This window comes from Microcaecilia unicolor, chromosome 6, assembly GCF_901765095.1.
Source record: "Microcaecilia unicolor chromosome 6, aMicUni1.1, whole genome shotgun sequence".
NCBI classification, from domain to species: domain Eukaryota; kingdom Metazoa; phylum Chordata; class Amphibia; order Gymnophiona; family Siphonopidae; genus Microcaecilia; species Microcaecilia unicolor.
In genome coordinates, this window is record NC_044036.1 from 75,770,813 (window position 1) to 75,788,304 (window position 17,492).

The following is a 17,492-nucleotide window of genomic DNA, read 5'->3' on the forward strand; positions in this document are numbered from 1 at the left end:
AAACCATGCTTTACAGCAGTCATATTCATCCCAGTCCTCGAGAGCAAGGAACTAGTCAAGTTTTCAGGATGCCACTAATGAATATACATATGAGAGATTTGCATGCATACCATCTTTATGGTATTCAGATCTCTCTCTTGTGTATTCAGGGGCAGAACACCACCTTTCTGGTTGGACGGGCCAAACAAACCAATCTCTGGCCCCACCCCCAAGCTCTCTAATTGCTGATGCTATATTGGGCAAAATATGGGTTGGGTAATAACCCCAGTGGCTCACTCTATTCTACTGCCTATGGAGTGGAGGAGTAGCCTAATGGCTAATGCAGTGGCCTGCAAACCAGGGGAATCAGGTTCAATTCCTATTGCAGCTGCTTGTGACTCTGGGCAAGTCACTTAACCCTCCGTTGCTCCAGGTACAAAATAAGTACTTGTATATAATATGTAAACCACTTTGATTGTAACCACAGAAAGGTGGTATATCAAATCCCATCCCCTTTCCCCTTTGCATTCATTAGAGATACTCTGAAATCCTAACCTGTTTACGGTCCTTGAGGACTGAGGGAATACCACTTCTTTACACCCACAAAAAAATTAATAAAACTAATCCCACAGAGTACATATAAACTTTACACCTTCAGAAAAAGAATAGTTTTGAGCAAGAGACTTTCAGGCTTATTTTCGAAAGAGAAGGGCACCCATCTTTTGACACAAATCAGGAGATGGGCGTCCTTCTCCCAGGGTCGCCCAAATCGGCATAATCGAAAGCTGATTTTGGGAGTCCTCAACTGCTTTCCGTCACGGGGACGACCAAAGTTCACGGAGCAGTGTCAGAAGCACAGCGAAGGCGGGACTGGGGTGTGCTTAACACATGGGCGTCCTCGGCTGATAATGGAAAAAAGAAGGGCGTCCCTGACGAACACTTGGCCGACTTTACTTGGTCCTTTTTTTTTTACGACCAAGCCATTATCGCCAAAAATCGGGGATGACCATCTCTAGGGACAACTGTCTCTAAGATCGACCTAAATGTTGAGATTTTGGCGTCCCCGACCGTATTATCAAAACGAAAGATTGCCGCCCATCTTGTTTTGATAATACAGGTTTCCCCGCCCCTTCGCGGGACGTCCTGCGAGGACGCCCTCAGGAAAACTTGGGTGCCCCTTTTGATTATGCCCCTTGTGTTCTGTTAGGGATATTTCTGAGATCCTATTTTATAACGGAATATATGTTTATTTTATAAAAGCAATATAGGCACCTAACATAAGTGACCTTTTATGAAATTGTCCTTCACAAGCACATGGGATATAATTTGTTACATAAAAACTATATTTCAGAACTTTGAATTTCTTCTTCTGATTGGATAAAGCACAACATGGAACAAATTAATTGGTTATAAGTATTCTATAATTGTACCTTGTATTAAACTTTCTTGTTTTTCAGGATAGTGTCTACTTTTCATGCCTTGTTGGTTGGGAGCTTTTGTTTATACATTTTATGGTTCGATGATGCTGTAAATGCAGACCCCATTTGGTAAGACACGTTGTGTTATCTTTTTATCTCTGAAAAATGCTTTTATATCGGGGAATTTTTCCCGCCTTTATCAATATCACCTTTAACCTTCAAACATATGTTGAACGTCTTTTGTTTGATTATGGTATCATTTGGGTAGAAGAGCTCACCTGTCAGGATGTATGTAGAGTCCCTTTTTTCCTTATTGGGTAATTCTTTTTCCGTTTTTGCCTTTTTGAAAATGTCCTTCTTGAAATTATTTAGTTCTTATATTAGTGTGAAATATGTGCATTTTTCTAAACTACATGTTAACTCATGCTGGTTAAAGCAAACATTTCTTGCATTGCCCCTTGCCAGGGTTTGCCATTTTTCAGGATGCTTGCTTTGTAAGAATTGAGAGCTCTTCAGGCCATATATCAATGGTGTTGCTGATAAGACACTGTTACACTAGTGACTTTGGAAACCTAACCTCTTGTTCTTCCTATTAATACCATTATCAGGCAATTATTGATTATCCAGTGAAATTAATTATAATCCAGTGATGCACATGCACTTTAACACCCAGATTGTATATATTTCAACTAAAGTTGCGCACTCAATTGTTTAACAAGCCAATCAGTGTCTAATTGGCCACTAAAAAGCAATTATCAGCACTAATTGGCACTAATTAGAATTTATACACACAACTTTCTAAGTGTATTCTGTAAAATGATGCACATAAATTTTAATATGTAGATCTCAAAGGGGGTGTGGCAATGAGAGTGGCATGGGCGGGTCCTAGGCGTTCTTAAAAATTTCACGCACTGTTATAGGATATGTGCGATTCGTGCCTAAGTTAGGTGCAGGCATTTATACCAGGTTTTAGTTGGCGTAAATGGTCACAGCTAAATTTTAGTCGGGACAGGCTCTACGCGTATTCTATAAACCTCACCTAACTTTAGGTGAGGTTTATAGAATAGTGCTAAGCATGGTTTTTTTTTTTTGTGTGACCTAAGTCTATATTTTCACTATCCAGCTCATTTTCGAAAGTGATCGCGGGCCATCTTCCGACACAAATCGGAAGATGGCCAGTGATCTCGCAAAAGCGGCCAAATTGGTATAATCGAAAGCCTCTATTTTGACACCATCGCCACTTTCCTGTCGCAGAGCCAGCGAAAGTTCAAGGGGGCGTGTTGGCAGCGACGCGAAGGCGGGACATGGGCGGGGTTACGAAATGGCCGGCTTTAGCCCATAATGGAAAAAAAACCCCGGCGATGAAGAGCATTTTACTTGGTCCCTTTTTTTTCAGGTCCAAGCTTCAAAAAGGTGGCTGAACTGACCACATGACCACCGGAAGGAATCGGGGATGACCTCCCCGTACTCCCCCAGTGGTCACCAACCCCCTCCCTGCATAAAAAACAGGTTACAAATACTTTTTTGCCAGCCTCAAATGCTGTACCCACCTCCATGACATCAGAATGTGTTCTGTCCTCCGACAGCCTTTGCCTGCTCGTGATGTGGCTCTGGGGTGAGTGTGGCACCTTTTCTGTTATTTGTACTGCAGAGTCACATCAGCAGTGCATTGTGGTGGGTATAGGTATTGGTAGTTGGTAGGCTCTGCTTTTCCCCCTGCTTACTGGGTCAGAGTGTGCCCTGTTTTGTTTCCTGTTGTAGTCCATGCAGTAGTGGCCATTTTTGTAAGACAGTTTCAGATCCCTTTCCTGTGTTACCCATGTCAGAGAACGTAGTTCTAACCTTGAATGGTGCTGAAAGAGGGCATTGTACACCATTGTGCCTGCTTTGACCTACTGCTAATCTTAGTACCAGGGGACTCTTTGCCAGTGGGGCACAACCTCTGATCTGCAGTTAACTGTGAGTAAATGTGGTTATTTCAAGAAAGGACTTTTTCAGAGAGATTAGTCTTCAGGTGTGAACTGGTGTGCCAAAGTTATACAGCAGCAATAAGTCCTAGAGGCTGTATGCAGGTCCCTGGAGCAGTTTTAGTGGGTGCAGTACATTTGTGGGTAGTGGGTTTTGGGGGGGTTGGGGGGCTCAGCTCCCAAAGTAAGGGAGCTATGCACGTGGGAGCTTTTCTGAAGTCCACCGCAGTGACCCCTAGGGAGCCCGGTTGGTGTCCTGGCATGTCAGGGGGGCCAGTGCACTAAAAATGCTGGCTCCTCCCAAGGCCAAATGCCTTGAATTTGGCCGGGGTTTGAGATGGCCGACATAACTTTCCATTATTGCTAAAAAACGAAGCCAGCCATCTCAAACCCCGGCCAAATCCAATGCATTTGGCTGGCCGGAACCGTATTATCGAAACAAAAAATGGCCGGCCTTCTTTTTCGAAAATACAGGTCTGGCCAGCTGTTTGCGGCGCCGCCAAAATACATCGCCGGCCATGTATTTCACCGGCGCCATTCGATTATTCCCCTCCACGTGACTTTATAACAGCACGGTCTCCTAAATTAGGAAAAAAAATTGATGGCGTGGAAGCTGTTTCGGGAATGAGTTCCTTCCTCACTCCATCTAAGGAGATCTCTAATGTTGAACTGTGGAGAATGATATCAAGAATGGAAGGTACTTTGTCTGTTTGTCATAACTGTGTGTTTTTACTGGAGAAGCAGCATCTAAGGTTATCACTTTGGAGACTGAGATTAATACACATGCTGAGAGTTTGAATGAACATTCTGGGGAGATTAAAGTTCTGGAAGAAGTTAATGCCTCCTTGGTTAAAAGGAATAATTTGCTTGAGAATAGGTTAGAAAAAGTTGAGAACCAATTCTCCTTATGAAATGTTGAAACAGTATTTGGTAGAAATCTTATCTATTGACCAATCTTCTAAACATTTCAAAAAATATACTATATTCCTGTGTCTAAGGATATTACCGGTGGCAGGATTGAGGAGGTGATAGAGGTGGATTTGACCACACTGCTTGAAACATCTGTTCAAGGGACTATAAGAGTCACCTTGATGGTGTCTTTTGAAAAGACAGCTGCTTGGCTGGAAACCCTCCTGCCTATCTTTAAGGCTCAACTCAAGGCCTGTTTGTTGCAGCCTTTGGCCCCAACCATACTTAGCTGACTGCTGGTTCCATTCCACCAGATGATGTCCTCTCCTCATTATACTCAGGATATTATTTTTTTGTTTGTTTTTTCTTTGTTCTGTACTTATCTCTTTCCTATTTTTGTTGTGTTCCTTTCTGTTTTTTTATGGTTAATTATAGAGTTTGTTTTGAATTGGACGCTCAAAACTCTGGATTTTAGACATACTGATTTTGGTAAAATGAGGGAATACCTGAAGAAGGAATGGATGGCATGGGCAGGTGTAGGTGAAGTGGAAAAGCAGTGGTCCAAGCTGAAAGCTGCTATAAATATAGCAACTGATCTTTACGCAAGGAAAGTAAACAAAAACAAGAGAAACAGGAAGCCTATATGGTTCTCCAAACAAGTGGCTGAAAAAATAAGGGCAAAAGAATCTTCGTTCAAGAAATACAGCAGAACTCAGTGAGAGGCTCATGGAAAAGATTATCGGATTAAACTCAAGAAGCGAAGAGGGAAATACTGCTAGCGAAAGCAGAGGCTGAAGAAAAAATGACTAATGATGTTAACAGAGATGACAAGAACATTTTCAAATATATTGGGGAAAGAAGAAAAGATAGGAATGGAGTTGAAAGACTGAAAGATACTGAGGATAGCTATGTGGAGAGTGATGAGGCTAAAGAAAACATGCTAAACAATTATTTTCTTCGGTGTTCACGGAAGAAAATCCTGGAGAAGGACTGCAGTTGGCTGTCAAGGGAATATCTGGGAATGGAGTGCATATTGTGACATTCACAGAAGAAAGCATTTATAAACAACTTTATAAAGCTGTTTAAAAACGCTTGTCCACCTTCAGATTCACCAACAGCTTCCCACCAACAGCTTGAGAATTTGAAGGTGGACAAAGCTATGGGGCTGGATAGGATACATCCCAGGATACTGAGGGAGTTCAGAGAAGTACTGGCGGGACCACTTAGGGAATGGAGATGAGTGGAAGTGGTCCCTCTTCATAAAAGTGGAGACAGGAAAGAAGTGGGAAGCTACAGGCCGGTAAGTCTCACATTGATGGTTGGAAAAATAATGGATTCGCTGCTGAAGGAAAGGATAGTTAACTTTCTAGAAACCAATGGGTTACAGGATCAGAGGGAAGATGGCTTTACCAAAGGAAAAAACTGCCAAACAAATCTTACTGACAACTTTGTGTGATCAAAGAACTGGATGAAGGACATGCGCTAGATGTAATCTACTTGGATTTCAGCAAAGTCTTTGATACGGTCCCTCACAGAAGATTTGTGAATAAGCTGAGAGGGCTGAACTTAAGACCCAAAGTGGTGAACTGGATGGGAAACTGGTTGACCGACAGGCAACAGAGGGTGATGGTAAATGGAATCTGCTCAGAGAAAAGAAAGGTGAGTAGTGGAGTGCCTTAGGGATCAGTGCTGGGGCCGATTCTGTTTAATATAATTGTGAGAGACATTGCTGAAGAATTAGAAGGAAAGGTTTGCCTTTTTGCAGATGACACAAAGATAGCCAATAGAGTGGATACCCTGGAGGGAGTAGAAACCATGAGAAGGGATCTCCAAATGTTAGAAAAATGGTCAAGGGTATGGCAGTTAATGCCAAGAAGTGCAGAGTGATGCACTTAGGGTGCAGAAACCCAAAAGAGATATACCACATAGGAGAAGAGAGATTGGTAAGCTCGGCTCAAGAGAGGGACCCTGGGGTGATGCTGTCTGAGGATCTGAAGGTGACGAAACAATGCGACAAGGTGGTGGCTGTGGCCAGAAGGATGCTAGGCTGCATAGAGAGGGGCATAACCAGAAGTAGAAAGGAATTATTGATGCCCCTCTACAAGTCGTTGGTGAGGCCCCACTTGGAATATTGTGTTCAGTTTTGGAGGCCTTATCTTGCTAAGGATGTAAAAAGACTTGAAGCAGTTCAAAGAAAAGCAACAAAAATGGTATAGAATTTGCATTGCAAGATGTACGAGGAGAGACTTGCTGACCTGAACATGTTTACCCTGAAGGAAAGGAGAAACAGGGGTGATATGATACAGACATTCAAATATTTGAAAGGTATTTATCAGCAGTCAAACCTTTTCCTGAGGTGGGAAGGTGGTAGAACTAGAGGACATAAATTGAGGTTGAAAGGGGGCCGACTCGGAAATAATGTCAAGAAGTATTTTTTTTACTGAGAGGGTGGTAGATACCTGGAATGCCCTCCAGCGGGAGGTGGTGGAAATGAAAACGGTAACGGAATTAAAAAGTGCATGGGATAAACACAAAGGAATCCTGTTAGAAGGAATGGATCTACAGAAGCGTAGCGGAGATTGGGTGGCCACACCAGTAATTGGGAAGTAAAGCCAGTGCTGGGCAGACTTCTACGGTCTGTGCCCTGGTCATGGCTGGACAGATTCAGCTTCAGAAGGTGGAGAACAAAGCCCGTGCCGGGCAGACTTCTACGGTCTACGCCCTGAAAATGGCAAATCAAGATCTGGTATACATATGAAGCATCACATACCATATGTAATGAATTTATCTTGTTGGGCAGACTGGATGGACCATACTGGTCTTTATTTGTCGTCATCTACTATGTTACTAATCACTCTGATGGTTTTTCTCTTGGGTGGTATATCAAGCTTATTAATAAACTTGAAACTTAATGTACGACTTAGTTCCCATGTTCATGTTCATCTGTTCCACTCAGGATTTTATACACATCCAGCGTAACTCCCCTTAGTGGTCTCTTCTCCAAGCTGAATAGCCCTAACCTCTTTAGCCTTTCCTCATAGGGAAGTCAGATTGATGGACACAGTAATCTGTACACAAGAGAAATTTTGGGTACTGAACTTCTCACATGTGCATACAGTGACAAATAGAAGGAAATAAAGAAGCAGATCTAATTGATTTTCTTTAAAATAAATTAAAGGTCTGAGTCATCTTTCCCAGAGGTACACCTAGACTCATTTGTAAGTTGGCGTTCTGCTGTATTAGCTCTATAAGTTGGAAGTCGTTTCCCCCCCCCCCCCCATCACTTTTTTTTTGTATCTATAGTCTTCCAAAATTAAATTTAAGGCAGCCTTAAAAACTGGCTTTTTTCCCAAATGTTTTCTTAATTTTGATGCCTAGACCCTATTGGTCGAGGTGATTATGGCCTTTCTGGGCAAAGAACCTCTTAATAGTCTTCCCTTTCCTTTTGTTACCTGGTAAATGTGTAATTTAGACTGTTGTTTTTGGTTTCAGTTGAATGAATAACATGTTTCAACTGAAACCGAAAACAACAGTTTAAATTACACATTTAACAGGTAACAAAAGGAAAGGGAAAAATATTAAGAGGTTCCTTGCTCAGAGAGGCCTTAATCACGCAAACCATTAGGATCTGTTCCCTCCCTCATTGTTGATTGTCCTTGATTTTGTCTTTAGACTACTTTATTTCTGTCAATATAATTGTGTGGTCCTTGTATTTAGTTTCCGTCTTGTTGCAGTATTTTGTAAACCACCATGATGTTTCACAGATAATGGTATCACAAATGTTCATAACTAAATAGATAAATAATTCACTTACCTAGGAGCCATGCAGCAGGGCTTGATCCATTTCCCCCCCCCCCCCAATGCAAAAGGTTTCCCTGGTGGCCCTGTGGGCACCCCTCACCCCCGCCATCCACCCTGGTGGCCTAGTTACCTCCCAAACCCCCTGTACCTGTGAGCGCTGCCTTCAAAATGGCGACACCCTGCCCGGTGCATCCTGTGATGCGACAGGCAGGGCTTTAGTACCATATGAGGGAGAAGAAATTCCCTTTTATGATTCTGAAGCCCTGTCTAGTTCATCCCAGGATGCGCCACTGGAGGTTTACAGGACCTCCAACCTCTTGTGTGCGGGGGTGGGTAGGGGGGGCTGGAGGTCCAATGGGGAAATTGATCTTCAGCCTGTAAGTTCCATCCACCCGAGGGTGAGGAAGATGTAACAGGTCCTCTGTATGGCAATGCGCTGTACCACCACTGGGGCAGTAGGCTGACAAGTATCACTGGATTATAATAGTAACTAAGAAATAACTAACCAAGTACAATAAATTATATAAAGAATGAAATTCAAAAATAATATATTCAATTGCAAAAATAATGATCAATAATGTTCAGTAAATCAAAAACTTAAAATATCTTAGGGCTCTCTAAATATAAGACCTATGTAGTGTGGTCTTTTTTTCTTTTTTTGTGGTTCCAATAATATGCTATGCTGGTTTTGAAATCACCCTCTCATGCTGTTTTTAGGAGGTTTGATTTTCACTGAGCACATTATTCACATATTATTCAAACATTATTCATATATTTTATTATATCTTATATATTTAGATAACCTTAAGTTATTTAGGGGCTCATAAACAAAATAAAAAAAAGTTCAAAAAATTGGCATAAGAGACAGATGGACGTGTTTCTCATACGAAAACATTTAAATCATATAATCCCTCTCGAATGGACAGCCCTCTGCTTATGCACTTGACATGAAGGAGGAGTTGCTCTGAATGTGTTGAGTGCCCTTTGGACACTTCTCTCCCCTATCTCTCTCCCCCTTCTTCACTGTACAGTCTCCCTTTCTCAGGGCTTGCCTAGTAGTTTTTAAACCACAGCAGTTGTCAGCCTTGCATATCAGGGAATGTACATGTATTTTAGAGCGTGGAGGCACAGACCTTTATATGCAAATAAATGTGAACATTGTATTTGTGACAAAAATAAAATAGCAAGCTATAGGTCCATGGCCTTCATTCTGGCTGCCACCAGTCCACAGGGAGCATCCTCAGCTCTGTGAGGATTTGCCCCTGTATGTTGCATAGGGCTCCCAGCTCCTGCTGCATGTCTCAGCGCTAGCCTAAGGTGGATGCTAAATGTGGGCTCACCAACAGGCGTGGCATCCGTTTCCGGGGGGTACTCAGCTGCAGTCACGTGCTGTGTTGTTGCCTGGGAGGGCTCTTTACCCTCCCCTTCTTCCCCCTCCAATAGGGGCATGTTCCTCCAGGGGTTCTCCTCCTCCTCCTTCTGGACATCCCCCTGTCATATGGTGAAGGGCACCTCCTCGCAGGCCCTTTCAGCTGCAGGTTGATTTGGGGCTGGCTGGTCAGGGACAGGCTGAGCGTTAGCTGGAGGGTGACCTATGTGTTTAAAAAGTTTGCAGTTGAGATTGACACATCCTACATGGCTTGCATAATGATGCAGCTGGTTCTCTGTAGGCATGGACAGGGACAGATGGAGGCTGCTGGTTGTTACCCAGGGTACATCTCTGATCTGTGGCACGAATGAGATGTCATAGCAGGGAACCAGAGAGCCACTGATGTCTCCCTACAGGCATACAAAATGGGTCTTGACCCTGGGTGACCAGGCACTTGCTGAGAGGCAGTATGCTTCTGCACTGTTGCATGACTGGGGCCATTGTTACTGCTCTTATCAGGGATGTGGGTGTGTGTGTGTGTTCCCATGCCTATGTGGTCAACAACTGGCTGGAGATGGCAGGGGACCCTGTTTGACCCTCCCATTCTGTCCACCTGTGCTGGGACCCCCCCCTGAGAAAGTCACTCTACATATTGTAAGGTGGGAAATCCAGGTTTGGGGGGGCATGTATCTATGATGTACTCAGGCTATATGGCTTGGGGCCCTCTCCATGACTCATGGGCATGCTTTTGGGCTGAGCGAGGTCTCAAGGTCCCTGTGGATGCTGTATCTCCTACAAAACAAAAGTTGGTGGTTAGACGAGGTTCAGGTGAAGGGCCTTCTTGGTGTCACATACTTAATTTTTTTAATGACATGTTGTGCAATGCTCCTCACATAGCCTGTGACAGATAGCTACAGCCAGTTGGGGGGGGGGGGGGGGTTATGCAGTATAGAGGCACAGGTGCTGTGTGAGCTGAGGTGGCCATGGGGACAAAGGGTGGCATGGTGCTTGGAGGTGGGGATGGACAGTGGGATAAACCAGGTGTGCTTCGAGGTGATACATTGTACTTTTTTGAGCTATTGCCAACATTCCCATCAATATGTAGGTGTGTGTGACCCTGCCTATGTATGGTGCTTGCACATGAGTGGTGCTGTGATCCTGGGGACACTGCTTCACATTCACCTTTCCAAGCTACCTCTAATGGATCTTCATGCCCTCATGGAGACATTGGGGGGGGGGGGGGGGGGCAGGTGGTGGTAGTGCTTTTAAAATTTGGAGCTCTGTCTCTGACACACTAAAATTAGGCTCCCTGTAAAGAGACATAACTGGCTACACTGAGGAACATTCCTTCACGTGCAGGAGGTATGTATGCATGTCTTACACGTGGAGAGAACAAGCTGCTGTTGCCATAAATGTTTTTCGGCATAGGGACCAGTACTGCCAATGCACATTTTGCATAGTGTGTTTCCGATTGGGAGAGAAGTTTATCTCAAAATGTCTATGACATTTGCAGTGCATCCTTTCAAAATGTGTTGTGTATCAGAACACATTTATTTCTTCCCGTTATGGACATGTGTTTTTAAATGTTTTCTAATAAACGTTTTTTTTTTTTTGCCATCTGTACATCATATCGAAAATGCCCCTCCACAAGATTTTGATTTACTGAACATTATTGATCATCATTTTTGCAATTGAATATATTATTGTGTTTGAATTTCTTTATATTATTTATTGTACTTGGTTACTTATTTTTTAGTTGAATAATTTTTGTTAATTGGGGTTTTGAGACATAGTACTCCCATTTGTTAGTTTTTAATAGTAACTAACACATGTTATGATTTTTGTTTTTTTGTAATAAAAAGAAAAAAATGTTTTCTGCATTTTATGATGTCTGCATTGTGTATGCGATTGACCTGAAAGAATATCACACTGGACAATATCTGTTCTTTATAACACAATTTTATACTACTAATTAAACCTCTTTTACATGAATTCCTTTTCTGTATATGTTGCAGGGGCAATCCTTTTTTGGTAAAAATTAATGTGGCCATAACCTCAGGTTACCTTATTTCAGGTAATTATGCACAGCATTTTCCTAATGTTTTCAAAATAACTTTTACTCTGAGGATAGTAATGTACCAATAATATGAACATGAGCAAGACAGTAAAAAGCCTATCTTTTCCTGGTTTCATTGTCTGATATAGCTCATATCCATTTTTTTTCTCCCCAGGGATTGCTTGCATTTTTGAGCAACCTTTCTTGCATTTTCCATTTAGCCTCTTCAATAGCTCTGACAGTGCTTTTCTAGCTGCCATGATGCCTTCATCCAGAAGCCCATAGGATCTGTTCTAAAAAGGAAAGATGCCCTAGTAGGTGTCTGTGCATCATTCTGCACCTAACTTGCAGTTCCTGGAAAGGGAGACATTTTAGAAAGTCACATCTTGAATGAACTGAAGGGTGGAAAAATCACCAACAATAAATTCAGCAGCATTCTCAGAAAATAATTCCTTTGAAGTGCATACATAGGTCAGGTATCTATTAAAAATCCCCAGCAACAATATTTTGCTTAGGCCACTGGTTTCCAAACTTGGTCATGGAGACACCCCAGCCAGGCAGGTTTTCTGGATACCCACAATGAATGTTCATGAGAGAGATTTGCATGCACTGCCTCCACTGCATGCAAATCTATCTTATGAATATTCATTGTCGATATCCTGAAAACCTGACTGGCTGGGGTGCCTTCAGGACCAGGTTTGGGAACCATTGGCTTATTCTATCTTTTACAAAGCCACGCTAGAAGCTGCTGCATGGCATTGCTGATACAGCCCATTCACTTTGAATGGATTGTGTCAGCATTACCGCACCAGCAGCTCCTAGCACGACTTTGTAAAAGGGGAGGTTAGCTTGTTGCTATAATGTGAATTAGAGTGCATTAGTATAGCTTGGTCAGAAAATGTTGCCATCTTGGTTTTACCAGCTTTGTAACTGAATATTTTTTTCTTTTATAGATTTGTTGATTATGATTTGGTATTGGAAGGCGATTGGTGATAGGTATTTTGTAACACACCATGTGGCAGCTCTGTATGCCTACTACTATGTACTGGTGAGTGCCATATTTGCAAAAGTGCCACAAGCAGACAAGATGGGAAACAGTGACCAAGGGTGAAAATCTTGACTCAGAACTGATGACAAGAGAAGGTCATGTTTTCTCTAGGCTTTATATTTAAGTTTAATCAGCAGATAGGTGTTCCCTGAAGCCACATTATTTATTATAAGAAAAAGAGAATCTTGAGGGGGGTCTCTTCTTTTCTTTTAAAGCAGGGACTTTTAAGTTTCCAGTGTTTTCCAGTTTTGAGCATATGCAGATATCACACGTGTATGTGTGTTGCATGTGTGATAGGATTCACAAAAATTGTTTTCGCTGTCGTTCTTTTTCTTAACCTAGTAGTTTTCTTATTCTCCTCTATGCATCTATTAAAATGAGAACCATGGCTTGGATCTAGCACCAGGCATCTTCATTCACAACTACCTGGGTCATTTTCCCCATTTTATATACCCCCAAGAAATATAGCCTGTTCGTTGCAGTCATGGGTCTTGGGCAGGAGCCATGCACCAGGTCTCCTGAAGTGCTGTAATCCTGGATTCTGAATCCAACCAGTGGGTGTCATTCTTAAAGAAAGTGTGGGGAGGTGGGTGGAGTTTGTTCATTTATTCTTCCCTTCCATTCTCACTGCAGCTTCCTCCTGCTTGTCTGGGCTTCTAGTTCCAGAAACAGCCCATACTGGGTGTAAGTCTTCATGACCTTTTATTTGTGGTTACACGGGATTTCCTTCTTTTCTTCCCTGTTCCTTTGTTGCATTAGACCCAGAATGTGGTTCCTTCTGGAACCTAGCATAAGTGTGCCCTTTTAGCTAGCAAATAGGTATGGCTGTTTTGTGATGGCTGAGACATCGTCTCCTGAGGTTTGTGAATAGTGCCTGTAGTATCCCTAGTTTCATATCAACCCGAGGAAAAGGAGCCAGACATGAGAATTAAACTGCTATTGAGCTATTGATCTGACTTTTTACAAATATATTTTTTCTGTATCAAGCACAGCAATGATGTGTAACATCTAGATCCATACTAGCACTGGAAAGTCCTCAATATTCCAAAAAATCTTTGACTGGACTGTTACAAAGGGAAAAGCCACAAAGTAGCCTGAGCACTTCTAACAACACTACAGTCATACTACCTCCATTCACCAGCGAATAGCCTCTGGGACTAGCCAGATAAATGAAACTCTTGGGAGCTCATTTGACTCTGAGCTAACCAGACTGGAAACAGAACTTATGCTATGGCCATACTGCCTCCAATCCTATTTCAACTCCACTGAAATAGCATAGAATCTTGTCATATACCAGCAAGCATGGCCCACTGGGCAGCCTGAAATACTGCTTAAGTTTTCTTTCAGTTGCAGAAGAGCATAAATTCAAATCTATGAAAGACTAACACGCCTGTCTAATCTTATCTGTTTGTCTGAAACATTATGAGATTAATGTCAGCTAAAAGCTGCCGGCGCTAGATCTACATATGATGGGAACATCATCAGATTTCCTTTTTATTCCCTGTTAGAGCAGTGCTATAAAGTGAATGTAGACTGTTATCTGTTCACAATAATGGAAATATACTGACATCCTCCCTTGGCCTTCAACTTTTCTGTCACTGTTCCCTTCTCATTGTTAATATTTTCATTGTTCTTGTTGTGAACTATCCCTGTTTTGTGTGTGTGAGACATCATTAGTATTAGTAATAAAGTACATACGCATACTTAGTGTGTGTAGATGATGTAGAATTCAAATCTACATATAATTTTTTTCCTGAGTTATGTCTTATCATTTTCACAAAGTACAGTCACAAGTCAGTACTTAATCGTTTGCAATAAGCAACATAAAATCAGGCCTATAGCTTGGCCCAAGGGAAATAAATTCTTAAGATTAGATCCTGATTTATGCTGGCTTCCAAAGGTGTGTTACAGAACAGCACCTAACAGAAGTGCTTGAAAAATTATTATTGAAGATATTACTCACCGTTCTTCACCCTTGGTCACTCTTACAACTCATTGCCTTGACAAATGTGATACCTTTGCATGGAATGCTGAATGTCTGCATTCACTCCAAGGCCTGTGGAATGGAGATTGCCTCTTTCCTCTTGCTTCTCTCTTGCTGGCTTGCGTGGGAATACATGCTTGAAATAACAGCTTTAGAGCGAGCTAGTTTTTCATTCAAAGCGGAACAGAGTTTATTGGGTGGAGACTTACAAAAATGTGTATATATGGAAGGTAGTTTTACAATAGAGCACCTAGGCAAACAGACACATAAGAGTTGTTTTACTAAGCTGCTGTAAAATCTGGGCTTAACGTGGGTTAACACGGGGCTTTCCTGCGTGGTAAGCCCAGATTGAATGTGACATTTCTTAGGGCTTTTTCTTTTGTTTTAATTTCAGGTCTTGCAATAACATTCCTATTAGTGCGCAGTACCTGCAAAGAATTAATGCAGGAGCACTTACCTCCTCCTATTTAGGAGGTTTTAAGTTCTCCTGTGTTAACTCTGTGTTATCTGGTTAGTGCATGTTAATCATAACGCGCTAGCCAGGTAATGTGGGAATACTCACTCTCTGTCCATGGTACCCCCGCCAAAAAATATTTCTAAAAAATTGGTAACATGCAGGTTAGCAAACAAGCACTCAATGTGGAAATTAAAAAGAATAAGACCTTTCTTCCCAAGGATTGTCTTCCGTAACTTGGTACAATCAATGGTGCTCAGTCACCTAGACTATTGCAACGCACTGTATGCCGGCTGCAAAGAACAAATAATCAAGAAACTCCAGACAGCCCAGAACACTGCAGCTAGACTCATATTTGGCAAACCAAAATTTGAAAGTGCAAAGCCCTTACGAGAAAAATTACATTGGCTCCCACTTAAGGAACGCATCACGTTCAAAATATGTTCACTAGTTCACAAAATTATCCATGGAGACGCACCAGCTTACATGTCTGACCTAATAGACCTACCACCCAGGAATGCCAAAAGATCATCCCGCACATTCCTTGATCTGCACTTCCCCAGTTGCAAAGGAATGAAATACAAACTAATGCATGCGTCAAACTTCACCTACCTGAGCACACAGTTATGGAACGCACTGCCGCGCAGCTTGAAATCGATCCACGAAAGAACGAACTTCCGCATATTACTGAAGACCCATCTCTTTGATAGAGCATATCAAAAAGATCAACCATGTGAATATGCACAACTCGCCTATCTAACTTCAGAACTGTTTCTTAACATCTGCTTGTATACTATTACCTTGCTTTTATCATCATGCTACCAAGATCATGTAATACTAAATGTTTATTTTACTAACATTCTTCCACTACTCATGATGTATTGTAAGCAACTTTGAGCCTGCAAAGAGGTGGGATAAGGTGGGATACAAATGCAACAAATAAATAAATAAAGCAAAATACTGCAAAATGTTTTAACGTAAGAAATAAGATGTTTAAGAACATAAAAGCAGTCATGCTGGGTCAGAACAATGGTCCATCTAGCCCAGTATCCTATTTCGAAAAGTGACCAATCCAAGTCACAAGTACCTGGCAGAAACCCAAATTATGGCAACATTCCATGCTACCGACCCCAGAGCAAGCAGTAGCTTCCCCATGTCTGTCTCAATAGCAGACTATGGACATTTGTTCCAGGAACTTGTCTAAACCTTTTTTTAAACCCAGATATGCTAACCGTTGATACTACATCCTGTATGTGTCCATGGTGACTCCACGGTGACTCACTGAGTACTGTATGCAGTTCTAGTCACCCCACTCAAAAAGAACATAGCTGAAAGAGAAAAGGTTCAGGGAAGAGTGACAAACATGAAAAAGGGAATGGAAAATTTTCCTTATAAAGAAAAGATAAACAGGTTTGGGCTCGTCCGCTTGTAAAAGAGATGTCAGAGGGATATGGCAAAAGTTTATAAAATTAGGAGTGGAGGAGAAAGGTTAAATAGGAGATGGCTATTTAACCTTTTAAATACTACAAAAGGACACTTCATGAAATTAAACAGGATGAAAATAAGTCATACAAACATGTTATGCAGTAGCCTATTATCATGCACTAAAAACGCAGTAAGGGCAAACACCCTTTAGTAAAACGACACCATAGGGACGTGCATTGCACTTCTTTTATATAGGCAGCATATATACCTATGTTCTTTATAAAAGAGCCTCCCCGAAAGCTCCTACAGTAAATTACATCTTCTTTGGGGTAGGAGTAACTTAGGGTCCTATATTCAGACTGCGGGAGTTAGCTCGGCACGGAGTCCAGATGTTCAATGCCGGGCCGTTTTCGGTGACTGGCATTGAATATCCAGTTTATTATTGGCAGGTTCCAAATTAACTGACTAAGCCGATATTCAGTGCTAGCTGGTTAAGTTCAAACCGGCCAAAGATATACCAGCTATTCACGTGGCCATATTTGGCTGCTTAATTGGTGCTGAATATTCCCGGTTAGCAGAGTATATCGCGTGATATAATTTACTAGTCGCTATCTGCTGACTGGGGATATTCAGTGGGAGATAGCCAGCTAAGTGCAGTTTCCTGGCCGGTTAAATGGTTTTCAATATCGGAGAGTTAGTATTTTATGTTTATTGTTATACTGGAATTTAATATGCTGCCTAATTTACTATGCACGTCAAGGTGGTTTACGTACAATAAAATCTTCTTAAAGAAAAAGTACTCCAAAATTATAAAGGAAAGACACATTCACATTCAGTAACAAAAGGAATCATAGCACTCTGTGGTAAGTTGGTCAGATGTCACCAAAATATCAGTAAGTTGGTCAGATGTCACCAAAATACCAATCAGGTCTATCTGTTGTCTTGGGCCCCAGCAGTTTCCTGAAGGCAAGTGTGTGTGTATGTGCTGGTAAGAGTCTGAGCTTATGTGTATATTTAATAAAATATGCAGCTCAGGTCCGCCTGCACCTGTTGCTTGTGCCGTACATTAGCACTCTCCTTCT

At 41.9% G+C, this 17,492-nt stretch overlaps 1 protein-coding gene across 1 annotated transcript in view; it reads left to right on the forward strand.

Annotated features, from left to right (window-relative positions):
* Positions 1-17,492, forward strand: part of TLCD4 (TLC domain containing 4) — a 120,603-nt gene that overhangs the window by 77,952 nt on the left and 25,159 nt on the right. Inside the window, exons 3-5 of the mRNA XM_030206389.1 lie at positions 1,437-1,526; positions 11,459-11,517; positions 12,453-12,547. Coding sequence (XP_030062249.1) covers positions 1,437-1,526; positions 11,459-11,517; positions 12,453-12,547 — 244 coding nt within the window. The remainder of the gene's footprint in view (positions 1-1,436; positions 1,527-11,458; positions 11,518-12,452; positions 12,548-17,492) is intronic.